A 27,750-nucleotide genomic window follows, 5' to 3' on the forward strand; every position below is an offset into this window, starting at 1 on the left:
GTCGAACACTCTGTGTCACACAGTGGCCAAAATACCCAGGCGCTATCAGGAGGTCAATCAGTGGGGCCAGGACACTAGAAGTCCTCCCACTGTGCCCCCCCCAAGCACCAAGAATACAGAGCATCACTGCCCCAGACTTAAGAACATAAGAGAAGCCCTGTTGGATCAGGCCAATGGCCCATCCAGTCGAACACTCTGTGTCACACAGTGGCCAAAATACCCAGGCGCCATCAGGAGCTCCATCAGTGGGTCCAGACACCAGAAGCCCTCCCACTGTGCCCCCCCCAAGCACCAAGAATACAGAGCATCACTGCCCCAGACATAAGAACATAAAGGAAGCCCTGTTGGATCAGGCCAATGGCCCATCCAGTCCAACACTCTGTGTCACACAGTGGCCAAAATACCCAGGCTCCATCAGGAGGTCCATCAGTGGGGCCAGGACACTAGATGCCCTCCCACTGTGCCCCCCCACAAGCACCAGGAATACAAAGCATCACTGTCCCATGGGATGCAAGGTTTTCTTGTCACTGACACCGATTGTGAAACTCCCACCCCAGAGAGGTCTGCCTCACCTCTTTCCTGGCAATTTTCCCACTGCCAGGTCAAAACTGTTCATCTCAGGACAACTTTGTCCCTTGTCTATCTGCTGACTGGCTGGCTCTCACTGGCTCTCGCTTCTCTTTTTCAGCCACCGCTGTCTTTTATCTGATCACTGACTGTAATCCCTGTTGGTTTTCTCTACAATGTTCTAATTCTTTTGTTAGCAACCTTGGGAACTTGGGAGAGGTCAAAAGGCAGGATAGAAACCTCTTAAAGTGAACAACACATCACACACCCTGTACCACCGGCCCCCCACTCCCACCCACGGACATATCCCACATCAATCTATCTTCACTTGCGTCTCACCCAGACACACACATGAAGCTGCCTTATACTCAGGGCTTTTTTTGTAGCAGGAACTCCTTTGCATATGAGGTCACTCCCCTCTTATGTAGCCAATCCTCCAGGAGCTTACAGGGCTCTTAGCACAGGGCCTACTGTAAGCTCCAGGATTGGCTACATCAGGGATGTGTGGCCTAATATGCTACATAAAAAGCTCTGCTTATACTGAACCATCCTATTGTCTACTCAGACGGGCAGCGGCTCTCCAGGGTTTCAGGCAGAGGTCTTTCATATCACCATCTGCCTGGTCCTTTAATAATGTAGATGCCAGGGATTTGCTGAGCAGACAGGTTAAAACGGATAAAAGGAAGTACTTCTTCACCCAAAGGGTGATTAACATGTGGAATTCACTGCCACAGGAGGTGATGGCGGCCACAAGCATAGCCACCTTCAAGAGGGGGTTAGATAAAAATATGGAGCAGAGGTCCATCAGTGGCTATTAGCCACAGTGTGTGTGTGTGTGTGTATATATATTTGGCCGCTGTGTGACACAGAATGTTGGACTGGATGGGCCATTGGCCTGATCTAACATGGCTTCTCTTATGTTCTTATGATAGAACCTGGGACCTTCTGCACGCAAGCCAGAGGCTCTCCCACTGACCCACAACCCCTCTCCCACCTCACTGCCCTGTCCACCTGATGAATACCAACGACCACTAATACCGTTGACTGTACCAAACCGCGTTCTTATACAATCATACATTTTAATACGATTTTGATACTTAGTTTGTAACTTCAAAATCCCTACTGCAATTCTATGAGCCGCAAAAATCACAACAGTGTAAAGTGCCACACAAGCTGATTCTACGCTTGTCTTGAGGAAGTCTTTCGAAGTCCCAACTCTATGTTCGAAAGGCAAAAGGTGCTTGCGCTGGTGGTATCCAAATGGATGTTCTTGATGGGTAGAGAAACTCTCCGTGCCTCCTCCGCACGGCAACCCTTCTGAATCCTTTCTCTGAGGCAATGACCACCCAGCTGGCACCAAAATAGATATTACCCAGTCACGAGGCTAGTCTGATCTTGCCCGCTCCTGGAAGCTAAGCAGGGTCGTCTCTAGTTAGCGCTTGGATGGGAGACCACCAGGGTCGCTACACAGAGGCAGGCAACGGCAAGCCACCTCCGTTTGTCTATACCTTGAAAACTCTGCAGGGTCACCGTAAGGCAGCTGTAACTTGAGGGCACTTGCCACCAGCAACAACTCTCAGCTCTGGACTCACACAAAGAAAGCTGTGTCAGGTGGCTGGGACCTGAGGAACACGCATCCTCCCCAGAGGCACTCAAAAAACAGATGCTCACCCCCTACCCACCTGTGTCCTTCCAATGGTGCGTGACGCTTCCTGAGGATCCATTACCCAGCTACGCAGCTCCCTCTTTGTGACTGCAGACATTTCCAAACCACGCAGGATTTAATAACTCCCTGAAGATTTCTCTTCAACAGTTTCCGACGCTGTCTGGCCGACAGCTGCATACAGGATGGGTAAATGCTAAGGTGCTAAAGATTCCACACACTTCCTGTCCCATTATTTCGGAATGCAAAGGTTTGCTCATTAACGGCTGCTATTAATAGCACTGACCGCTGAGCTTTAGCCATAGGTGAATCCGACGGAGGTACGTGAGCCCCGCGGTAAAAACCCACATTTCTCCCAGCGTCTTTGTTACAGTCAGGGGCACTGACTGCTGGGATTGTAGTGGGGTTAGGCATAATCCTATTTATATTAACATGGCTTTGTGTTCCAAAAGAGGTTCCTGCTTTACCTTGGCTCTACAGATGGAAAAGTAGCCGCACTTTGCAGGTAAAAGCTCTCGTGCAGTATTCCTTTCTCATACCTAAACTGCTGGATGGACTCTTCACGCACCTTTAAGGACAGGCGAAAAATGTTAAAAGGAAAGGAATCAGGAATCACCTGTCACTCTTTGAGCTGCTGAATCACAGCTGATCTTTCTTTCGTGAACTCCTTACCTGCAAAAGGACTCCACACCAATTACTGCATCTATACAATAGACCCAAGTTTGCTTTTTTTTTTTTTTTGCTGTTTTAAATGTTCAAGTTGAAATGGTCATTCAGACTTCAGGTGCCTGAGGACTGGTTGTGTTTGGCAGTGTCTACTGCCAGGCAACCCTCCTACAAGGAAGAAACGAGTTCTGCAGCACAGGCTCCGCTCTCGTTTGTCTTTCGCTTCTGGCTGCAGGGTTGAACTGGTGCAAAGTCGTCAGAAAGGACGGGCAGTGAAGGAAGTTAGGAGAGTCACGAGAAACTATTATTTTGGCAAGAGTAGCTACCACGTTCCCTGCCCTCACCACTACTTGGCACCAGTGTTCCCTTTAAGCTGAGTTAGCGTGAGCCGGCTCACAGATTTTTAGCCTCCAGCTCACACATTTTTGTCTTAGCTCGGGAAGGATGACTCCAGAACACAATAATTGATGCAGGAGCTCATAACTTTCATGCCAGTAGCTCACAACATTAATACCAGTAGCTCACAAAGTAGAATTTTTGCTCACCAGACTCTGTACTTTAGAGGGAACACTGCCTGGCAGTACTCTTCATCCACTCACTTAGGTCGTTTTCGCACTCACCTTAATCAGCAGCGACGACCCTCTTCACCGCGCAGGATCTGCACGGATTTCGCACCAATTGCCGCGGAGCACCCAGAAGAGCCGGAAAGTCCCGGCGCTTTTGCGGCGCAAACGGAAACTGGTTTTTGGCGGTTTCCGTTTGCGCCGCAAAAGCGCCGGGACTTTCCGGCTCTTCTGGGTGCTCCGCGGCAATTAGTGCGAAATCCGCGCAGATCCTGCGTGGTGAAGAGGGTCGTCGCTGCTGATTAAAGTGAGTGCAAAAACGACCTTAGTCATGATAGGCACCTAAGGAGAGCAGGGGAGGTGGATCTGACCAGGACATCCCAGGTTCAAATCGCCATGAAACTTACTAGGCCACCTGGCACCAGTGATCCTTTCTCAGCCCAACCTGCTCGAAATTCCTTGGAAGAAGGTCAGGATGAAAACTGCACCACACATGCAAAGCCTCAACACAGAAGAAACTCTCCAGTTTGTTTAGTTTTCCTAATTGCCCCACCTATTTCAATAGAATCCAAAAGACGCATGTAATTAACTACACTAGAGTTTTTGGTTTAGTCAATTTCACATTGTAGGGCACCCTGTACCTTTTCCTTTTGGAAAAAAAAAACTTGGAATAAGGTAGATACCGTCTCACCCTTTCATATAACAATAAAACTGCCAGCTCTCAAAATAGTAGGCGCTGTGGTCTCTGTGACAAGGAAGTTCTCAAAGGGGAGAGTTAGGATTCTGGATGGTCCAGATAGAAGGAGAACACTGTTATCTGCTGAGAAAGAAAGCCCATATTAAGGATTTGATGTGACATAAACCTTCATTGCATCCGATGACGTGGATTCCAGCCCACAAACATTTATAATACAATAAACCCATTCGCTTTTAGAAGGCCACACGATGCCTTTTCATTTTAGATCATGAAAACATTATCTCAGCAAAACCAGCAAGTTTCAGATACGGTCTGAGAGGACAAGAGCGAGGCCTTGATGATGTAATCCAGATTAAAGCAAAAAAAAAACCCCAAAACCCAGTCCTTTCCCAGTAATTTTGGCAAAAACCTCCTCATATTCTGCAACCAGGAAAAAGCCCCTCCAATTCTGTGATGCAAATAAATTATATCCATAATGCATGTCCAAATAATGAATTCACTTGTGTTTTTACATCATTGTTTACAGCACTGTTTGTTTCTCCTTCTAGCCAAGCTTGGATCTCTTGGTCTTTCCGCCAGCTCCATCCATCCACTGGGTGGCCAAGCAGGTTTCTGTGTCGTAAGCAAGACACCTGGCTTCTGGGTTCAAGCTATTCGGAGTCCTGACTGCCCAACTCAATGAGCCAAGCAACGAAGCTCAAGACATTAATTGCATCAGGACATAATGTGGTTTAAGGCCTCGCATGGTTTCTAAGCTCCCAGACATTATCTTAATTAGATGATCTCAGTAATCTGCAAGGCACAGCTCGGTCAATTTGCAGAGTTGTTCTTGAAAGCAACCAGCAAGGCCACAAAGGGAATAAAAAAGTTTTACAAATGCATAACTGAAGAGGGGTTGGGAGAGGTAAGGCCTTCAAGGAATTACAATAAGATCATACTGAGCCTATGGTTAATCCTGGTACCCACCTGGAATTACATCATGGAGTAAAAGGACAGGTCCTCTTGTGGATCAAAAACTGGCTACCGGTAATTAATAGGAAGCAGAGAGTGAGTATAAATGGGCAGTCTTCGCAGTGGAGGACGGTAAGCAGTGGGGTGCCTCAGGGCTCAGTACTGGGTCCCATGCTCTTTAACTTGTTCATAAATGATTTGGAGTTGGGAGTGAGGAGCGAAGTGGCCAAGTTTGCAGATGGCACTAAATTGTTCAGGGTGGTGAGAACCAGAGAGGATTGTGAGGCACTCCAAAGGGGTGTGTTGAAGCTGGGTGAGTGGGCGTCAATGTGGCAGATGAGGTTCAATGCGGCCAAGTGCAAAGTAATGCACATTGGGGCCAAGGATCCCAGCTACAAATACAAGTTGATGGGTTGTGAACTGGCAGAGGATGACCAAGAGAGAAATCTTGGGGTCGTGGTAGATAACTCACTGAAAATGTCAAGACAGTGTGCGGTTGCAATAAAAAAGGCCAACGCCATGCTGGGAATTATTAGGAAGGGAACTGAAAACAAATCAGCCAGTATCATAATGCCCCTGTATAAATAGATGGTGCGGTCTCATTTGGAATACTGTGTGCAATTCTGGTCACCGCACCTCAAAAAGTATATTATAGCATTGGAAAAAGTGCAGAAAAGAGCAACTAGAATGATTACAGGTTTAGAACACTTTCCCTATAAAGAAAGGTTAAAATGCTTGGGGCTCTTTAGCTTGGAGAAACGCCGAGGTTTACAAGATAATGCATGGGATGGAGAAAGCAGAGAAAGAAGTCCTTTTCTCCCTTTCTCACAATACAAGAACTCGTGGGCATTCAATGAAATTGCTGAGCAGTCAGGTTAAAATGGATAAAAGGAAGTCCTTCTTCACCCAAAGGGTGATTAACATGTGGAATTCACTGCCACAGGTGGCGGCTACAAGCATAGCCAGCTTTAAGAGGGGACTGGATAAAAATATGGAGCAGAGGTCCATCAGTGGCTATTAGCTACAGTATATATATACATATATATATGTGTGTGTGTGTGTGTGTGACACAGAGTGTTGAACTGGATGGGCCATTGGCCTGATCCAACATGGCTTCTCTTATGTTCTTATGTGACTCAGAGTGTTGGACTGGATGGGCCTTTGGCCTGATCCAACAGGGCTTCTCTTATGTGACCCACAGTGTTGGACTGGAGGGGCCATTGGCCTGATCCAACATGGCTTCTCTTCTGTTCTTATGTGACACGGAGTGTTGGACTGGAGGGGCCATTGGCCTGATCCAACATGGCTCCTCTTATGTTCTTATGTGACACAGAGTGTTGGACTGGATGGGCCATTGGCCTGATCCAACAGGGCTCCTCTTATGTTCTTATGTGACACAGAGTGTTGGACTGGATGGGGCATTGGCCTGTTCCAACAGGGCTTCTCTTATGTTCTTATGTGACTCAGAGTGTTGGACTGGATGGGCCACTGGCCTGATCCAACATGGCTTCTCTTCTGTTCTTATTCCAGTCACATCTGTCAGTGAGTAAAAATGTCAGCATTTCATTTTGGGGGAAGGACAGTGGCTCAGTGGTAGAACATTTGCCTTGAATGCAGAAGATCCCAGGTTCAATCCCCGACATCTCCAGCTGAAAGGACCAGGCAGCAGGTGATGTGAAAAACCGCTGCCTGCGACCCGGGAGAGCCACTGCCCGCCTGAGTGGACAGTAGTGACCTTGAGGGCCCAAAGGATTCAGTACAAAGCAGCTTTGCGTGTTCACCATCCACCTCCTTCCTGGTTTCTCTTCAGAATGTGATGGGTTAACTGTCTACAGGATAGTAACTTGCAAATTGCTGGATAGTCGGCCTGGGGAACTTAGAAAGGCAAAATACAAACCGCAAAGGGCCACAACTGCTTTCCAATTGGCAAGCCAGAGACCTGGCGAAGGTGCCAGGTATGAGTTTGCCCAGAAACCAACAGGTGGAAACTCATGACAGAGAGCCTTCTATGTCAAAAGCAGTAGTAGCTGCATCTTAAATAAAAGGCCATGGGCGAGGCACTTGCAGCTGGTTGTCTGCAGACCTTGTTCTGCAAAGAATTAAGCTTTTGTGTGGCCCAAATCGTTATTTATTTTTAGTGCGGCATTCTGTAGATCGGGGCCCCCAACTTTTTTGTGCCTGTGAACACCTTTGGAATTCTGACACAGGGGGGTGGTCAAAACCACAAAATGGCTGCCACTGGAGGTGGAGCCAACCACAAAATGGCTGGCACAAGAGGTTGAGCCATACACAGAGGAAGCGTAAGTACGAGGAGGAGAAGTGTAATTGAAAATACACAGGGAGAGGGAGGTGAGAGAGAACAAAACACTGTGGTGGCAGCTGTGATGTTATTTTAATCTGCACCGCTAATTAGATCTTCAGAGGCAAATCGGAAGCCCTGTTTAACAACAGACCCACCTGGCCCCACCCACTTTCTAAAAACACTTGCTGGGCACCAAGAAAGGTATCGGCAGGTGCCACAACGTCTGGTTTGAATTCCGCCTCCTTCATGAGCTTGCTAGGAAATCTACTGAAAGCCATTCTCTTGTCACCTTCAGCCCCTTACCTATAATATTGGGGATGGGGGGATGTCTTAATACTGGTCAATTTTACTTAATGTTCGCTGATGGTTTGGGGGCAAAAAACTGACAGCATCCCGAAGTTATCGTTTCTACTACAGCCAGACTGGTATATTTGCTGCATCTAATTTTGTTTCACTCTGTAGCTCTGACGACGGGAAGGAGTCCATCAGAATGACTGCGGTGGGGCTATGGAGTCTAAGACGCGAATCCATCTCAGAATTTCTCCCCAGCCTGCGATTATTCCCTTTTTCTGTTGTTCCCTGACCACCTCACGCTCAGCAGTGCCTAGCAACAGGTTCTGTAAGTTTAAAAATAGCTGGAACACTTCTCTTCTGATTTTTAGCCTGTTTCCAAGGAGAGACGATCGGGCACCAATCAAAGGAAGGATGGCTGTCAAGTCTACAGTTTAGCTACACGGACTCAGTAAGCAATTACATGGAAGTTGTTGTTTGCATAGAGGCCAAGCGCCCTTATCTGGTTCGTTTCTTAAGAGATCAAGCCAAGGCATGAGGGGTATGCCAACAAGCAATTAAGAACTGGCATTTCCCCCAAAAAACCATCTCCCCACCCCCACCCCATCTTTGCTGGAAATTTGCTCTTTTATCTCAACGGAATCAGCTCTGCTACGGGCTCGTGTCTAGTTATGCATCTCATCCCGTCTGCAGGATGAAAAGTCCCAATGCAAAACAATTAAATTTGTTAAAGATCAATTGTGCTAGGCTTCATAGTCTATAACGCTGAATCCTGTCATTCCCCATCTATGCCTCCAGCCACCCACTTAACAAGCCAGCGGGGTTTCTCCTAGGACTTTTTAAAGGCGAAGGGTTTTAATTATTATTTATTTCTTCAAGCAGAAAGCACATTTTCATATTCCTGCTCTTGATTCCCAAAGAACAGGCAATGCCCTATGTGGCCAGACCTAGCTGACTGCTTACTGCTAATGCCTTGGAGCGGGTGGGGTTTTTTTTCTTTCATCAGAAATCTCAACTGGTTCCGCCGCATCAAACAAATCAAAGGAGTGTTTGAATGCCTGTTAAATCATCTCTCTCTCTCTCTCTCTCTCTCTCTCTGCCACATCATTTGATGCTTTAGAGAAGGAAATAACTTTTCCCCTTTTTCCACAAAGGCCCCAGTTACAGGGTCATGATAAATGGAATTAATGACTTTAAGATAATATGGTCATCTTTCCCCTCTCAGACAGTGCATGGGAGAAGCGAGAATTATATTTATTATGATATTGGATTTCTCTGTTTCTCTGGGGAGTTCAAGGTCCTCGGTACACGCTGATCTTTCGAGGCTGGCTCAAGGTCATCAAGAGAAGCTTACAACCAAGCATGAATCCGCACTCAGGGCTCCCGAGGCTAACTCTCTGTCCACACAGCGTACGGGCTCACAGCTCATGACCAATGGCAAACAAGCCTCGCTTCATAAATCCTCCACGCAGGTAACATCCTAGCTGGAAGCATCTGCTGGGCACTCTGCAAACAGATGGGCCAGCGACAGGCACCCTCGATAAACTCAGGATCGGGAATCTTTTTAAAGGCACCAGTGTTACCCCCTTTATAATAAAAGGGAAAAGAAAAAAACTAGAAATAATAAAATCAGAATTCCAGCACAAAAGAACTTATTTAGGAGACAGGAAGGCTACAAAAAAACCCCTGAATATAACTCAAAAGAACCGACTAGAGCGGGGGCGTCAAACATGTGGCTCAGGGGCTGAATAAGGCCCCGGGAGGGCTCCTATCAGGCCGCTGAGCAACTAGCTGTCATCTGCTTCCTTCTCCCTCTCGCTTGCTTCCTTCTGCATCACAGCTTGCTCAATCGCACAGGAGCAACAGAGCAAAGCCTCTCTTCCTTCTATTGGCTGAGGCTCCTCCCCCTATGATCCCCTGGAGAAGGAAGGAAAGAGCCAGAGAAAGCCCCACGTCCCCCCTTTGCCCATTTCCCTGGGTCCCATGGGAGAAAGACAAAAAAAGCACCTTTAAGATCAACGAGAGCTAATGTTTTAAGCATGTTTTAAACTGTTGTTTTTTAAAAAAAAAAAAATCTTTAGTTGTGTTTGTCTGTCTCCTTCATAAAGTTTATATCTCTGCTACCTAATCCTAAACGCATGGCCCAGTCCAACAAGGTCTCATTTATGTCAGATCTGGCCCTCATCAGTACAACACCCTTAACAGAACCAAGAAGCCTGACCATTGACCAGATTCTATTGCCCAAGTCTCTGCTCCTTGCAATATGTCGCTTATGTCAGCAGCCTAAGAGCCCCGTCCCGTTGGGAGACTGAATTATTAAACCGCCACAAAGAGATGAGGATGCGTTTTCGAAACAGCCTGAAAGCGCCCTAACTGCACAGCAGACTGACTAACTACTGCGAGGGGGGGGGGGGGGGGTGCAATTCCCAGAAGGTAGCCACCAGCTTTTAAGCTGCAACCACTCAGATCTAAGAAGAGGCAGAAGTCACAGGATCGTTTGAGTCCGCAGATGCTTAGCAGAAAAGGGGTATGTACTCAGCAGGGCCCCTGGCTGATACCTCAGAAGTCAAGGATGATGTCTGTGAGGAAACAGCTTTTGACAGGTGCAAAAAAGACCTTCATTCCCCAGGAGGCAACAAAGACCTCTTTAAGCCAGGCTTGGCAGTGAATGGACTGGAAGGATGGCCCGCAGCCAGCCAAAGGAGAGATGGGTAGGGACAAAGGAAATCTATTCAGCTACCCCATCTGACAAAGTCGGAGATTCCCAAGTGCCAACCACAGACTAACAGCAGCACTGCAACTGAGACCCGGAGCCAAATCCTCTTGAAACCGCAAGTGGATTTGGGCTGGAAGGAGCGCCAAAGCAAGACAGGGATTACTCGACAGCCGCATGTTCCTCTGAGTGCGTATATGCTGTATCGATGTACCTTCTCATTCATCTTTGTGAACTAAGAGGTGTCATTTTCTTTAAAAAGAAAAATTAGCATGTTTTTCGTCCTGTGGAGTGTTAAGGATGTAATTTTGAAATATGGTGAGAAGCCTACAGAAGAAGAAGATGATGATGATATTGGATTTATTTGTTGTTTTGTTGTTCAGTCGCACAGTCAAGTCCAACTCTTTGCGACCCCCTGGACCAAGTCACGCCAGGCCCTCCTGTCTTCCACCACCCTCCAAAGTCTGCTAAAATTCGTGTTTGTTACATCAGTAACACTGTCCAGCCATCTTCTCTTTTGCCGTCCCCTTCTTCTTTTGCCTTCTGTCTTTCTCAGCATCAGGATCTTCTCCAGGGAGGGCTCCCTTCTCATTGGGTGGCCAAAGTATTTGAGCTTCAGCTTCAGCATCTGACTTTCCAGGGAACAATCTGGGTTGATTTCCCTTAGGACTGACTGATTTGATCTTTTTGCAGTCCAAGGGACTCTCAAGATTCTTCCCCAGCACCATAGCTCAAAAGCATCTATTCTTCTGCGCCTATACTATACTATACTATACTATACTATACTATACTATACTATACTATACTCTGAATCTCAGAGCGGTCGCAATCTCCTTTACCTCCCCCCCTCCCACCCCACAACAGGCACCCTGTGAGGTAGGTTGGGCTGAGAGAGCTCTCCCAGAAACTGCCCTTCCAAGGACAACTCCTACAAGAACTATGGCTGACCCGAGGCCATTCCAGCAGCTGCAAGTGGAGGAGTGGAGAATCAAACCCGGTTCTCCCAGAAAAGAGTCCGCACACTTAACCACTACACCAAACTGGCTCATAAGGAAATGTGTACAAAAGAAACACACGCTCATTATGTTTTGTACTGTTTCTAGGTGGTTCCCAAGATTTTTCAAGACACTTCCTGATGTGCTTGATGTTTGAGGGCAATAATTACCAACTATGAATTCTACAGACTTAGTGGGAAGTGTCAATTGCTACGGGACAGCTGTCGCACGCCTGTGAAAACAGTAAATTTGGTAATGCGTATAAGCAAAGAATGCAATTAGTTGCATCTTTCAGCTCAGGATGTTTTTCCCATTTGTTCTCTGGTGCCTAACCAGTTACTCACTCCTGCTTCCCTCAGTCATTGACACAGTCCTTCTTCCAACAGACCTGCTCTACCAGCATATGACAACTCACATTCTGGCTCCATGCACATGGGTCTAGGACAGCAACAGTTTCAAAATGAGGTGAACTCGTTAACAGCTGCTTTAAGGAGGTGTAGTAGAAGTGTTCCTAACCTGAACGGCCCAGGTTTGTCCAATGTCACCAGATCCTGGAAGCTAAGCAGGGTCAGCCCTTGTTAGTAAGAACATAACAGAAGCCATGTTGGATCAGGCCAATAGCCCATCCTCTCCAACACTCTGTGTCACATAAGAACATAAGAGAAGCCATGTTGGATAAGGCCAATGGCCCATCCAGTCCAACACTCTGAGTCACATAAGAACATAAGAGAAGCCATGTTGGATCAGGCCAATGGCCCCTCCAGTCCAACACTCTGTGTCACATAAGAACAGAAGAGAAGCCATGTTGGATCAGGCCAATGGCCATCCAGTCCAACACTCTGTGTCACATAAGAACAGAAGAGAAGCCATGTTGGATCAGGCCAATGGCCCATCCAGTCCAACACTCTGTGTCACATAAGAACATAAGAGAAGCCATGCTGGATCAGGCCAATAGCCCATCCTCTCCAACACTCTGTGTCACATAAGAACATAAGAGAAGCCATGTTGGATCAGGCCAATGGCCCCTCCAGTCCAACACTCTGTGTCACATAAGAACAGAAGAGAAGCCATGTTGGATCAGGCCAATGGCCATCCAGTCCAACACTCTGTGTCACATAAGAACAGAAGAGAAGCCATGTTGGATCAGGCCAATGGCCCATCCAGTCCAACACTCTGTGTCACATAAGAACATAAGAGAAGCCATGTTGGATCAGGCCAATGGCCCATCCAGTCCAACACTCTGTGTCACATAAGAACATAAGAGAAGCCCTGTTGGATCAGGCCAGTGGCCCATCCAGTCCAACACTCTGTCACATAAGAACATAAGAGAAGCCATGCTGGATCAGGCCAATAGCCCATCCTCTCCAACACTCTGTGTCCCACAGAGGCCAGAAGCCAGGTGCCATCACTGGGGCCAGAACTCCAGAAGCCCTTCCAATATTGCCCCCCAGGCACCAAGAATACAAAGCATCACTGCCCCAGACAGAGCATTCCAGCTATACTCAGCTAATAGCCACTGATGAACCTCTGCTCCATACGTTTATCTAATCCCCTCTTGAAGCTTTCTATGCTGGCAGCCACCAGTGAATTCCACATGTTAATTACTCTTTAGGTGAAAAAGTGCTTCATTTTATCTGTTCTAAACCTACTGCTCGCTAATTTCATTGACCGTCCACCAGTTTTTGTAGCGTGAGAAAAGGGGAAATGTACTTCTTTCTTTACGTCCCCTGCATAATTCTGTAAATCTCTGTCATATCACCCCTCAGTCATAGTTTCTTCACATTATTAAAAAGCCCTGACTTCTTTAACCTTTCTTCATAGGGTAAGTGTTCCATCCCTTTTAATCATTTTAGTTGCCTTTTTCTGCGCTTTTTCCAATGCTCGAATATCATTTTTGAGGTACAGTGACCAGAACTGTACACAGTATTCCCTGTATAAACTGATGGTGCGTAGCCCACTACTTACCACCACCCGCTGTGAAAACTGCCCATTTATACTCACTCTCTGATTCCTGTTAATTAACCAGTTTTTAATCCACAAGAGGACTTGTTCTCTTATCCCACAACTGCTGGGTTTACTTAGGAGCCTTTGATGAGGAACTTTATCCAAACCTTTTTGAAAGTCTAGATAAACAACATCTATTGGATCACCCTTATCCACAAACCCTCAAAGAACAGGTTAGTGAGATAAGACCTTTCCTTAATAGCTTTTGTTCATCAATGTGCCAATCTGTTCTATTTATGGCCTACTAATTCTTTAATAACAGGTTTTACTAACTTACCCAGTATCACCGTTAGACTGACTGGCCTGTAATTTCTCAGATTTCCTCTGGAACTTATTTTAAAGATAGGGGTTACCTTCCAGTCCTCAGGAATGGAGGCAGATTTTAATGATAGAATGCATATTTTTGACAGGAGATCCACAAGTTTCCATCTGAGTTCTTTCAGAACTCTTGGCTTTATGCCAACTGGGTCTGGTGATTTGTCAGTTTTTAATTTGTCCATCAGAATAAACATCTCAGGAGAAGTTGAATACTTGGATGAGACCACCAAAGAGGTCCAAGGTCGCTATGCTGAGGCAGGCAATGGAAACCACCTCTGAACATGTCTTACCCTGACTTAGATGGCTACCCAAAGGAAAAAATTCTAAAGCTGGGAAGCAGGAAACACACACACACACACACACACCGTGTTGTTTTTTGTTCAAAATTAGTAGGTTGATGGTACACTTAAGAGGACACTCTTGGCTAATTTTTAAATAATTTTTGACAACACATGGGAAAGGAGGACTTCAGAGGACAAGATGGACACCATGAAACAAGTTCAGAAAATTATGGGAAGCCACTGCATTGTGATAAATACCTCCCCCTGGTCCATTCACCATCCTATCCCTTACTAGAAATTAGCACAAACAAAACAGAAGAAAAAATTGTTGTTGTTTTCCCCCTGAAAGTTCATCAGGATAGCACCAGGAGACAGACCCACACAGAGACCTCAACGCTATTTTAGGTGTTAAGTAGAGAATGAGAACACCACCCACTTTTGATACAGAAACAAGGTTGTTCTTGGGTCTGGTCTAAGGACAGTTGGTTCTTGAAGAGAGTTCAAGAGAATTCAGCTGGTCTAGGGTGCAGCAGGAAGAAGAAGATGAAGAAGAAGAAGAAGAAGAAGAAGAAGAAGAAGAAGAAGAAGAAGAAGAAGAAGAAGAAGAAGAAGAAGAAGAAGAAGAAGAAGAAGACTGCAGATTTATACGCTGCCCTTCTCTCTCAATCAGAGACTCAGAGTGGCTTACAATCTCCTATATCTTCTCCCCCCACAACAGACACCCTGTGAGGTGGGTGGGGCTGAGAGAGCTCTCACAGGGGCTGCCCTTTCAAGGACAACTCCTGCTACAGCTGTGGCTAACCCAAGGCCATTCCAGCAGGTGCAAGTGGAGGAGTGGGGAATCAAACCCGGTTCTCCCAGATAAGAGTCTGCACACTTAACCACTAAACCAAACTGGCTCTCTGGGTCACTGGGCAATATGTTCTTCCAGTGTTAGAAGTTCTTCATGGCTGCTGGCCACAGAAGAGCCTCTTGCAGCATCAGGTAAACACCACCATTAGCAGGATCCAACCCACGGACCTGAGAGCAATCACTGAGCACTGGATGAGGAGTTAAGACTTTGATCCAGGTTAGAATATCTTTTTGTGGGCAAGTAATTTTGATGGAGTTGCTTGCCAAGAATGTTGAACTTTTATAGGCGGTGGAAATCTCCCATAAAGGCTTTAAATGTTATTGGCACATGCTTTGACTGGTGCCCTTAGGGAAGTCATTTGATCCCATGAAGCCCAATTCCATGCGTAAGAACATAAGAGAAGCCATGTTGGATCAGGCCAATGGCCCATCCAGTCCAACGCTCTGTGTCACATAAGAACATAAGAGAAGCCATGTTGGATCAGGCCAATGGCCCATCCAGTCCAACGCTCTGTGTCACATAAGAACATAAGAGAAGCCATGTTGGATCAGGCCAATGGCCCATCCAGTCCAGCACTCTGGGTCACATAAGAATATAAGAGAAGCCATGTTGGATCAGGCCAATGGCCCATCCAGTCCAACACTCTGTGTCACATAAGAACATCAGAGAAGCCATGTTGGATCAGGTCAATGGCCCATCCAGTCCAACACTCTGGGTCACATAAGAACATAAGAGAAGCCATGTTGAATCAGGCCAATGGCCCGTCCAGTCCAGCACTCTGTGTCACACAGTGGTCAAAAAAGAAAGGAGGTTCACAAGTGGGGCTAAAAGCCCTTCCAGTTTGCCCCCCCCCAAGCACCAAGAATACAGAGCATCACTGCCCCAGACAGTTCCAATAATATGCTGTGGCTAATAGCCACAGATGGACCTCTGCTCCATATGCTTATCCAATCCCCTCTTGAAGCTGTCTATGCTTGTAGCCCCCACCACCTCCTGCGGCAGTGAATTCCACATGTTAACCACCCTTTGGGTGAAGAAGTACTTCCTTTTATGCATCTTTACTGGGAAGAAAACTTCCATGAAGATAATTATCATTAATAACAATAAATGCATTCCATCAAACTTGCTCTTGGTCAGTATGGAAAAAGAGATACTGAAGGACAATCTGTCGAAGGAGAACCCATAATGGGTTGTTTCAGAGGTTTAGCTGTGTCGGCCTGCAGTAGGATGGATAGATTCAAGTCCCAAGGCACCTCAGAAACCAACCAGGGTTCCTGGGGATGACCTCTTAAGAGTCAAAGCTCCCTTCATCTCTGTCACATTGTGGGGCAAGATCAGGCACTGTTTTCCCCACCTTTATTGCCACTGCCGCTACTACAGGTAAAGCCTAACTTCTCCCTTGGACTGCAAGAAGATCCAATCAGCCAGTCCTAAGGGAAATCAACCCTGACTGTTCCCTGATAGGTCAGATGCTGAAGCTGAAGCTCAAATACTTTGGCCACCCAATGAGAAGGGAGCACTCCCTGGAGAAGACCCTGATGCTGAGAAAGACAGAAGGCAAAAGAAGAAGGGGACGGCAAAAGAGGAGATGGCTGGACAGCGTTACTGATGTAACTAACACGAATTTGAGCAGACTTCGGAGGATGGTGGAAGACAGGAGGGCCTGGCGTGACTTGGTTCATGGGGTCGCAAAGAGTCGGACTCGACTGTACGACTCAACAACAGCAACCTCTTTCTCGTGTGGGTTGCCCAAAACCCGCCTCACAGGGGTATTGCTCAGTTACCACACCCAGTGCCAAGCGGGTGGGTAAGAAGGACTTGTGAAGACTCCAATCCAATCCAAATACCTTTATTGGCATAGAAATAAAAAGTACAGCATAGCAAATTTACATGGCGTTTCAGCTATAAAAACCAGCCAAACATCAAGAAGGGGAGCTAGTCTTTTGCTCCCTGATTGTTATGGCAACCCAAAGGTACTTTGCAACCAGGCTTGTGATATAGGAACATTGGTCAGATAGTAGGAAAAAAACTAACTTCGCTTCAGGTAATCCATAAAAATTACACAAAATAGGTTTGATTATATAGTCCTGCACTTCCCCATAAAAATCACAATAAAGTAAGACATGGGCGACCGTTTCAAGGTGCCTTCCATTACATGGGCAGACTCTATCCTGCTAAGGGGTGTTGGCAAACCTCCCGGACAATACCGCTGAGGGTAGAACATTGAGTCTTGCTAAGATAAAAGAGCGGCATAACTGGGGTGAAATAACCTGGGAAAGGTAGGCAGCAGGCAGCCCATGATCTGGGAAGATATCAAATGCTAAAAGGGAACAAGTTTTATGTCCAGAAGAACAAAGGGACTGTTTCTCAGTCTCTAAGAGCCTCTGTTTCAGGTTAACTCAACTTTATTTCTACAAGGCACAAACTCAGGGCTTTTAAATGGTAGCAGGCGTTAGTCCTTAAAGAAAAACTGAAAGTTTCCCTGGAGCATACAGAAAGCTCTTGGTTCTCCTTATGCGTCTCCAGGTTGTGTTGCTGGTTACGCTCAGAAGGGACCTGCGTTTGCAAACGACAAAAGAGGGCAACAAGCACTCGTGATGAGATGAAGGCTGCGAGCAGCCACCGGGGGCACCCCCACAGACAACCCACGCAAAGCAGCAAGGTTAAGTAAATAGTGTGCTGTGACCTCCACCCTTAGGCAGAGAGGGAAACTGCAGCTCACCCAGAGCATCTAGTCCAAGCCGGCCTCCCGTCTTCTCAGCTTACGCCAGCAGGAAACCCGTTCCCAACGACACACTTCGGCTGCGCTATCACAGATGGCATTTCAGCAAAACAGCACGTGCAACAGACCGGCTGGACTTGGCTTCATCGATTAGAAAACAGGTTGGAGATTGCCTCCCCCTCCCATGCTGTCAGCCAGCACAGAATCAGAGAATCATAGAGTTAGAAGGGACCTCCGGGGTCATCTAGTCCAACCCCCTAGGCACAATGCAGGAAGCTCACAAACACCTCCCGCTAAATTCACAGGATCTACATTGCTGATAGATGGCCATCTAGCCTCTGTGAAAAACCTCCAAGGAAGGAGAGCCCACCACCTCCTGAGGAAGCCTGTTCCACTGAGGAACCGCTCTAACTGTCAAGAAGTCCACAGAATCCTAGAGTTGGAAGGGACCTCTAGGGTCATCTAGTCCAAACGCCTGCACAATGCAGGAAACTCGCAAACACTTCCCCCTAAATTCACAGGATCCACATTGCTGTCAGATGGCCATCCAGCCTCTGTTGAAAAACCTCCAAGGAAGGAGAGCCCACCACCTCCTGAGGAGGAAGCCTGTTCCACTGAGGAACCGCTCTAACTGTCAAGAAGTCCACAGAATCCTAGAGTTGGAAGGGACCTCTAGGGTCATCTAGTCCAAACGCCTGCACAATGCAGGAAACTCGCAAACACTTCCCCCTAAATTCACAGGATCCACATTGCTGTCAGATGGCCATCCAGCCTCTGTTGAAAAACCTCCAAGGAAGGAGAGCCCACCACTTCCTGAGGAAGCCTGTTCCACTGAGGAACCGCTCTAACGGTCAAGAAGTCCACAGAATCCTAGAGTTGGAAGGGACCTCTAGGGTCATCTAGTCCAACCGCCTGCACAATGCAGGAAACTCACAAACACCTTCCCCTAAATTCACAGGAGCCTCATTGCTGTCAGATGGCCATCCAGCCTCTGTTTAAAAACCTCCAAGGAAGGAGAGCCCACCACTTCCCGAGGAAGCAGTCTCCTCTTCCTTTAAAGGTTTCACTTGCCTCCTTCGGGGGGGGGGGGGACCACAAAAGGATGCATCTGAAATGGTGTTTTTACCCCAGCATGCCAATTTCTGATTTCTCTGACTGCTTAGGCCTGGGGAGTGGGGCAGACAAGGAATTATGCTGCAACGCTTTCTCAAGGACTCTGCGTGCCCATAAACCAGACTGATAGCGTTTCCAGCAGCAACCCTTATTAACACTGACACAAACCTGCCAGTTCCACAAAGTAGAGTTTCCCTCCTGCCGTCGCCGCGTCTGTATTGCTGCTGAGCTGGGCTATGCAGCAACTCAGCGCATAAACAGAGGGAAATCGCTGAAGCAAACTCTCCCAAAGTAACAGCAGTGCTCTGCAAAGCACCGGTAAGGATGCCCGGCGTTCCCTCTCCGGTCCCCCAAACCTCACAGCCTCTCGGAGGACTTTGCAAGAGAAGAGATTAGAAAGGATCTCGTTTATTTACCTCTGCGAAGCCCTCGTGCAGAACGTCCAACAAATTCCCTCGGGCCAAACAGGCAAGCATTCTTCAGAAGCCCAGGGTTCTTCTCCAAGCACGTAGTAGAGCAAATCCTCCGGCCTGGGGCACGACCTCCCCCTCCTCCTTTCCCTCCTAAAGACAAAAGACTGGGAGCTCATGGGAGACCTCATTCATAGTCCCATATGTGCCGCCCCGTTACTGCAAGCAGGATACTTGAGCCAAAGTCAAGACTCACACTGGGCATGCTCGGGAAGAAGCCGCTGGGGGGAGCAGCGGGGCGAGATAGATGTCGCGCCACATGGTTCCTATAGAAACGCCTCCGCTTACCCAGTGTAGCAGGCCTAGGAACCGGTCAGGGAAAACATCTGAAACCTATTTCTTTCCACAGCCTGGCCCCCTCCATCCGCACAGCAGACCGTGTACCAAGTTACAAGAAAAGGGGGGGAGGGGGAGACAGAGAGGGTACCAAAGCTGCCTCCGCTGAGAGCTCAGAGTAAAGCAAGGCTAAAAATTGCAAACCAACTCTGAAACTCCGTAGGTAAACTTTACGGAAAGCTGAAAAGACGGCACAGAGAGCAGATGCAGCATGCTGGATCCTATCAGATGAATCTTATAGGGCTGCCAGCTCTGGGTTGGGAAATTCCTGGAGATTTGGGGGTGAAGCCTGGTGAGGGTGGGGTTTGGGGAGGGGAAGTGTGTGTGTGTGTATACACACATATATTGGCCACTGTGTGACACAGTGTTGGACTGGATGAGCCATTGGCCTGATCCAACAGGGCTTCTCTTATGTTCTTATGTGACGCAGAGTGTTGGACTGGATGGGCCACTGGCCTGATCCAACAGGGCTTCTCTTATGTTCTTAAGTGACACAGAGTGTTGGACTGGATGGGCCACTGGCCTGATCCAACATGGCTTCTCTTATGTTCTTAAGTGACACAGAGTGTTGGACTGGATGGGCCACTGGCCTGATCCAACATGGCTTCTCTTAGGTTCTTATGTGACACAGAGTGTTGGACTGGATGGGCCACTGGCCTGATCCAACAGGGCTTCTCTTATGTTCTTAAGTGACACAGAGTGTTGGACTGGATGGGCCACTGGCCTGATCCAACGTGGCTTCTCTTATGTTCTTATGTGACACAGAGTGTTGGACTGGATGGGCCACTGGCCTGATCCAACAGGGCTTCTCTTATGTTCTTATGTGACACAGAGTGTTGGACTGGATGGGCCACTGGCCTGATCCAACAGGGCTTCTCTTATGTTCTTAAGTGACACAGAGTGTTGGACTGGATGGGCCACTGGCCTGATCCAACAGGGCTTCTCTTATGTTCTTAAGTGACACAGAGTGTTGGACTGGATGGGCCACTGGCCTGATCCAACATGGCTTCTCTTATGTTCTTATGTGACACAGAGTGTTGGACTGGATGGGCCACTGGCCTGATCCAACATGGCTTCTCTTATGTTCTTATGTGACACAGAGTGTTGGACTGGATGGGCCACTGGCCTGATCCAACAGGGCTTCTCTTATGTTCTTATGTGACACAGAGTGTTGGACTGGAGGGGCCACTGGCCTGATCCGACATGGCTTCTCTTATGTTCTTATGTGACACAGAGTGTTGGACTGGAGGGGCCACTGGCCTGATCCAACACGGCTTCTCTGATGTTCTTATGTGACACAGAGTGTTGGACTGGATGGGCCACTGGCCTGATCCAACATGGCTTCTCTTATGTTCTTATGTGACACAGAGTGTTGGACTGGATGGGCCACTGGCCTGATCCAACAGGGCTTCTCTTATGTTCTTATGAAGGACCTCAGCAGGGTAGAATATCGTAGAGCCCACCCTCCAAAGCAGCCATTTTCTCCAGGGGAACTGATCTTTGTCATATGAAGATTCCACGGATCTCCAGGCCCCACCTGGGAGACTGGCAACTCTAGTTCATGCCCTGCTGTTCAGGTATGCTGTATGCCACCAGCAAAGGGAAACCATTCCAAAAATATAGGGATATCTCTGCCCTCCAGTTTGGCAAGCAATCATTAAAGGAGAAGCTGCAGCAAAGTTCAGGTTTGTCCCTCTATCCTAGTACTACTCTTTGTGCATGTTTCCAATAGAAGAAGAAGTTATTGGATTTATATCCCATCCTATACTCCGAATCTAAGAGTCTCAGAGCAGCTCACAATCTTGTTTATTTTCTTTCCCCACAACAGACACTCTATGAGGTGGGTGGGGCTGAGAGGGCTCTCACAGCAGCTGCCCTTTCAAGGACAACTCCTGCAAGAGCGATGGCTGACCCAAGGCCATTCCAGCATGTGCAAGGGGAGGAGTGGGGTATCAAACCCAGTTCTCCCAGATAAGAGTCCGCACACTTAACCACTACACCAAACTGGCTCTCCTTCCCTCAGCATTTTTAAAAATAGTCTGAATTCCCAGAATTGTAGCTGTACATCCATTACATCACATGTTAAAAGGAGACAGGGGCACAAAGGAACAGAATTTGGGGTGAAATTGAAACTGCAGAAGTTATCTAAAGGATCTAAAACACTTTCCCCCTCCACATCCTCTCAAAGAATCGAGAAGACATTAGCTAGATTTGTATGAAACTTAAGTTTTTATTTGGGTTTCAGAAAAAGAATAATTATAAAGAGGTTCGAATAGTCAAGAAGGAAAACTGCTGTCAGCAGGATGAAAAATTATTCACCCAGCCTAGACCCAGGAAACGTTTAAGAAACACGAGTGCAGTGGTAATCTGGGCTCCCAGGAGGGGGGAGGGGGAGGGACAGTATGACAAGATGTATTCAGGGCAGACGACATGAAAGGAGCTCCTGCAGACCAAACTCTTTTCCTTCTGGGGCTGTGACTTCCATCTCCCACCCGCTCCTGAAAAATATAACTGCGATTCTTGCAGCGCTGCTTGGAAAACTGACAAAACCAGATGTCAGTTATGCAAGAACAGCCCTGGGACTGTTCCATCCCCACGCTCTTGAAATCGCTAGATAATAATTTCATGATGTGAACTTGGCTGTAGGCTCCTAAACAAAACAACACTCCTAAAACAAAGCCTTTTCCCCCACTAATCCTATGAGCTGTTCCTTAGAAGCGAGTCCTGCTGAGTACAATGGTACTAAATAGGCACCCCTGGAGTTAGAAGGCACAAGGAACCGGGAGCAAAGACAAATGCACGGATGGGAATGTTGCTTGCTTCCTCTTGTGTGTCCTAAGAACATAAGAGAAGCCACGTTGGATCAGGCCAATGGCCCATCCAATCCAACACTCTGGGTCACACAGTGGCCAAAAAAAACCCAGGTGCCATCAGAAGGTCCATCAGTGGGGCTAGAAGCCCTCCTACTGTGCCCACCCCCAAGCACCAAGAATACAGAGCATCACTGCCCTGGACATAAGAACACAAGAGAAGCCATATTGGATCAGGCCAATGGCCCATCCAGCCCAACACTCTGTGTCACATAAGAACATAAGAGAAGCCCTGTTGGATCAGGCCAATGGCCCATCCAATCCAACACTCTGTGTCACACTGTAGCCAAAAAACCCAGATGCCACAGGAGGACCACCAGTGGGATCAGGACACTAGATCTCCAGACACGAAAACTAGAGAAAAAAAACAGAGGACTGCACAGCTAACAACCTTATTTGTTATGGGGTGTTTGGGTTTTGAAAGATTTTAGCAAGATCTGGGGAACAGAGAAAGAGGGAGGGAGGGAGAGAGAGAGAAGAGAGAGAGAAGAGAAAGAGAGAGAAAGAGAGAGAGAGAAAGAGAGGAAAGAGAGAGAGAGAGAGAAAGAGAGAGGAAGGAAGGGAGGAAAGAAAGAAAGAAAGAAAGAAAGAAAGAAAGAAAGAAAGAAAGAAAGAAAGAAAGAAAGAAAGAAGAAGAAGAAAGAAAGAAAGAAAGAAAGAAAGAAAGAAGAAGGAAGAGGGGGAGGGGGAGGGAGGGAGGAAGGACTGGAATCCACTGCTGGGTTCTAAATAGCTTAGAATGACAAGAAGAACACACATAATTCTCAATACGACAGACTGTAACGAAAGTGCAGACAGGCCAAGATTCTGTATTACATTATTTCAAAGGGAAACAAAAAGGAATGAAGAGAATTCTGTGTCGTCTTGATAAGAAAAACCCTCAAGTTCAATTTGATTCTTATTGGAACATTTAAGGCCCAGCCGTCCCACACTCCCCCACACGACTGCTGCCTGGGTGCCCACAGGATTAAGATGTATCTGCAATCTTTTTTTCCCGTAATAACCGTGAGCTCAGTAGCCCCGAGAGACAAAATGAACGGCTGCAAACTCGGCCCAGCGATGAGGCTTTGATGCAGTTCCCCACCCCCACTCCCTAAAAATCCCAAGCCCAGATTGTACCGAGGAAGACCCACTTCCTGTCTTGCAATCCAGATCCCCAAATAAGTGACCGGCTATTCATAAGGCAGCATGTCAAAGCTGCACTTCTGTAGCATCAATAATGCCGTACAATAAAACCCGGCGCCCTCCGTCCGAATCAAAACATCCTGCCGCAAAGCACTGATAAATCAACTGTGTAAAGAGGCAACAGATGTTTCTAAAGTGGCCTCTAGCTCAGTTTGCCATTTCGAAGCGTTCCATTTCCCCATAAACTGTGCAATGCAGAGAGAGAGTGACATTTCCAGAGCTCAGAGGTTGCTAGAAAAACTGCCTCAATCCTGCACCAAAATCACAGTGTGTGCGGTGGGGGAGGGAGGGGGGTCAATTAATCCTCCACCATAAAAACAAGAGAATCCTTCTGCATAATGTTTATAGCAATATGGCAGGGAGGGGCAAGCAGGGCTTAATCCCTTCAATACACTGTTCAGATTACGAACTACAGAAACCGGCAGGTTAAGCGGTATCTTTTATCAGACCAACATCTGGTGTGGGGGGTGAGCTTTAGATAAGCACATGCGCAGCGGGTTTTTTGGGGGGGGGGGTGTCTGCCAAACTCTATGCTCAAGTCACACAGCAAATTTCACACGAATTTGCACAGGAGGACGAGAATCAACTCTCAAGCCAGTTTGGTGTTGTGGTTAAGTGTGCGGACTCTTATCTGGGAGAATCGGGTTTGATTCCCCACTCCTCCACTTGCACCTGCTGGAATGGCCTTGGGTCAGCCATAGCCCTGGCAGAGGTTGTCCTTGAAAGGGCAGCTGCGGTGAGAGCCCTCTCCAGCCCCACCCACCTCACAGGGTGTCTGTTGTGGGGGAGGAAGGTAAAGGAGATTGTGAGCCGCTCTGAGACTCTTCGGAGTGGAGGGTGAGATATAAATCCAATATCTTCATCTACCTCACAGGGTGTCTGTAGTGGGGGAGGAAGGGAAAGGAGATTGTGAGCCGCTCTGAGACTCTTCGGAGTGGAGGGCGGGATATAAATCCAATATCTTCATCTACCTCACAGGGTGTCTGTAGTGGGAGAGGAAGGGAAAGGAGATTGTGAGCCGCTCTGAGACTCTTCAGAGTGTAGGGCGGGATATAAATCCAATATTTTCATCTACCTCACAGGGTGTCTGTTTTGGGGAGGAAGGTAAAGGAGATTGTAAGCCGCTTTGAGACTCTTCGGAGTGGAGGGCGGGATATAAATCCAATATCTTCATCTACCTCACAGGGTGTCTGTAGTGGGGGAGGAAGGGAAAGGAGATTGTGAGCCGCTCTGAGACTCTTCAGAGTGTAGGGCGGGATATAAATCCAATATTTTCATCTACCTCACAGGGTGTCTGTTTTGGGGAGGAAGGTAAAGGAGATTGTAAGCCACTCTGAGACTCTTCGGAGTGGAGGGCGGGATATAAATCCAATATCTTCATCTACCTCACAGGGTGTCTGTAGTGGGGGAGGAAGGGAAAGGAGATTGTGAGTCGCTCTGAGACTCTTTGGAGTGGAGGGCGGGATATAAATCCAATATCTTCTTCAAGCGATTGTTTTATTCGTCTCTTATGGTGTTCATACACAGGAAATGGAATTCAGGGCACTCCCATTCATTTCAATGGAGCACGTGCGAAAGAACTTCTCCAGAGAGAGAGGCTTTGTTCCTGCAACGCTGGGGGAGGGAGACCACTCTGCTTGAAAAGGCATATATGGATTCCACTGAGCTCTCTGATGAAAGCCGACACGGTGCGGCGTTTAGACTATCGGCCAGGATTTGGAAGATACAAGTTCACATCCCCATGCTGTCACCAAGCCTGCTCAGTAGCCAGGCGGCAGGCAGCCTCTCTCAGGCTGACCTGCACTGCAGGATTGTTGTGAGGATGGTTCAGGGAAAGGGAAAGCATGTCTTAGATACACGCACGCAGGGGTGTCGAACTCATTTGTTATGAGGGCCGGATCTGACGTAAGAACATAAGAGAAGCCATGTTAGATCAGGCCAATGGCCCATCCAGTCCAACACTCTGTGTCACACAGTGGCCAAAAAATATATATATATATACACACTGTGGCTAATAGCCACTGATGGACCTCTGCTCCATATTTTTATCTAAACCCCTCTTGAAGGTGGCTATGCTTGTGGCCGCCACCACCTCCTGTGGCAGTGAATTCCACATGTTAATCACCCTTTGGGTGAAGAAGTACTTCCTTTTATCCGTTTTAACCTGACTGCTCAGCAATTTCATCGAATGCCCACGAGTTCTTGTATTGTGAGAAAGGGAGAAAAGTACTTCTTTCTCTACTTTCTCCATCCCATGCATAATCTTGTAAACCTGTATCATGTCACCCCGCAGTCGACGTTTCTCCAAGCTAAAGAGTCCCAAGCGTTTCAACCTTTCTTCATAGGGAAAGTGTTCCAGCCCTTTAATCATTCTATTTGCCCTTTTCTGGACTTTCTCCAATGCTATAATATCCTTTTTGAGGTGCGACGTAAGAAGAAGAATTGCAGATTTATACCCCGCCCTTCTCTCTGAATCAGAGTCTCAGAGTGGCTCACAATCTCCTTTATCTTCTCCCCCCCACAACAGACACCCTGTGAGGTGGGTGGGGCTGAGAGGGCTCTCACAGCACCTTCCCTTTCAAGGACAACTCCTGCGATAGCTATGGCCGTTCCAGCAGGTGCAAGTGGAGGAGTGGGGAATCAAACCCAGATAAGAGTCCATGCACTTAACCACTACACCAAACTGGCTCTCTTGTTGGGCCGGGCCATGAGATCTTGTTGGGCCAGGCCATGTCGGGTTGGGCTGAGCCATATCAGGCTGGGCCATGTGTGTGCCTATTTAAGATTAGGGAGCAGAGATATACATTTTTATAAAGAACACAAACACAAATATATATATTAGCCCTCGTTGATCTTAAAGACGCTTTCTTTGTATTTCTCCCATGGGATCCAGGTAACTGGGCAAAGGAAGGTCTGGCTCTTTCCTTCCTTCCCCAGGGAGAAAGAAGCAGATGACAGACAATTACTCGGGGGCCTGATAGGAGACCTCTGGGGGCCTAATTCATCCCCCAAACTGCGTGTTTGACAACCCTGCTCTAGAGCTCCTGGCTGATTCACTTGAAGGGTGGTGCTGGAAGAGAGTTTTATGGATACCACAGGCCACCAAAAAGACATGTAAGTGAGTTCTAGATCAAAGCAAGCTTGAACTCTCCCTAGAAGCTAAAATTACCAAAATGAAGCTATCATCATTTGGTCACATCGTGAAAAGGCAAGAGTCACTGGAAAAGACAATCGTGCTAGGAAAAGCTGAAGGCAGGAGGAAAAGAGAAAGAGCCAGCCTGAGATGGATGGCCTCAACCAAGGCAGCCATGACCCTCAGTTTGCAGTGAGCACAGATTGCCAATGCCCAGGGCTTTTTTTTGAGCAGGAAAGCACAGGAACGCAGTTCCAGCGGGCTTGGCATCAGGGGGTGTGGCCTAATATGCAAATGAGGCTCTGCTAGGCTTTTTCTACAAAAAGCCCTCTGCTAAACAATGGTGATGTCAGGGGTGTGGCCTAATATGAAAATGAGTTCCTGCTGGGCTTTTTGTACAAAAAAGGCCCTGCCAATGACAGAATGTTTCGGAGGCCATTGATCCCTAAGGCTGCCATGAGTCAAGAGTGACCTGATGATGCTTAACAAACACACAGTAAGAAGCCCCGTGGCGCAGAGCGGTAAAGCTGCAGTACTGCAGTCGGAGCCCTCTGCTCACGACCTGAGTTCGGTCCTGGCGGAAGCTGGGCTCATGTAGCCAGCTCCAGGTTGACTCAGCCTTCCATCCTTCTGAGGTCGGTAAAATAAGGACCCAGCTTGCTGCGTAGATGACTGGGGAAGGCAATGGCAAACCACCCCGTAAAAAGTCTCCAGCGAAAACGTCGTAATGAGACGTCGACCCAGAGTCAGAAATGACTGGTGCTTGCAAAGGGGACTACTTTTACTTTTATCTTTTAACAAACACACACAGAGCTCCTTGAAGGATGGGGGAGATTTTAAAAAGTCTACTTAGACCTCCATGAAAATTCAGTTATTCCACCCAGCTGTGCATCTGCTGCCCTGCCACAATCGACTTCCATGATGCCACTGACCTGGCCACGTGAATCCACGGCAAGGTCACCTTGAGGCTAGACTACTGTAACGTACAGTACGGGTTTCCAATCGCTGCGGATGCACCGAAGCAGGGGGACAGAAAGCATGCGGCCCGCCCAAAGCA

At 47.6% G+C, this 27,750-nt stretch overlaps 1 protein-coding gene across 3 annotated transcripts in view; it reads right to left on the minus strand.

The window, feature by feature from the left end:
• The window catches only part of DIXDC1 (DIX domain containing 1), a 158,628-nt gene that overhangs the window by 114,395 nt on the left and 16,483 nt on the right, over positions 1 to 27,750 (minus strand). The window contains exon 1 of one of the 3 annotated variants that reach the window (XM_060251354.1): positions 19,116 to 19,275. The exons of 1 other annotated variant lie outside the window; for it this stretch is intronic. In XM_060251354.1, the coding sequence (XP_060107337.1) occupies positions 19,116 to 19,175 (60 nt within the window). In that variant the 5' untranslated portion in view covers positions 19,176 to 19,275. Of the gene's footprint in view, positions 1 to 2,249; positions 2,370 to 19,115; positions 19,276 to 27,750 lie in introns of those variants that run through there. One more of the 3 variants, XM_060251353.1, reaches the window with a different exon arrangement.

Source organism: Heteronotia binoei, chromosome 12, assembly GCF_032191835.1.
Source record: "Heteronotia binoei isolate CCM8104 ecotype False Entrance Well chromosome 12, APGP_CSIRO_Hbin_v1, whole genome shotgun sequence".
NCBI lineage: Eukaryota > Metazoa > Chordata > Lepidosauria > Squamata > Gekkonidae > Heteronotia > Heteronotia binoei.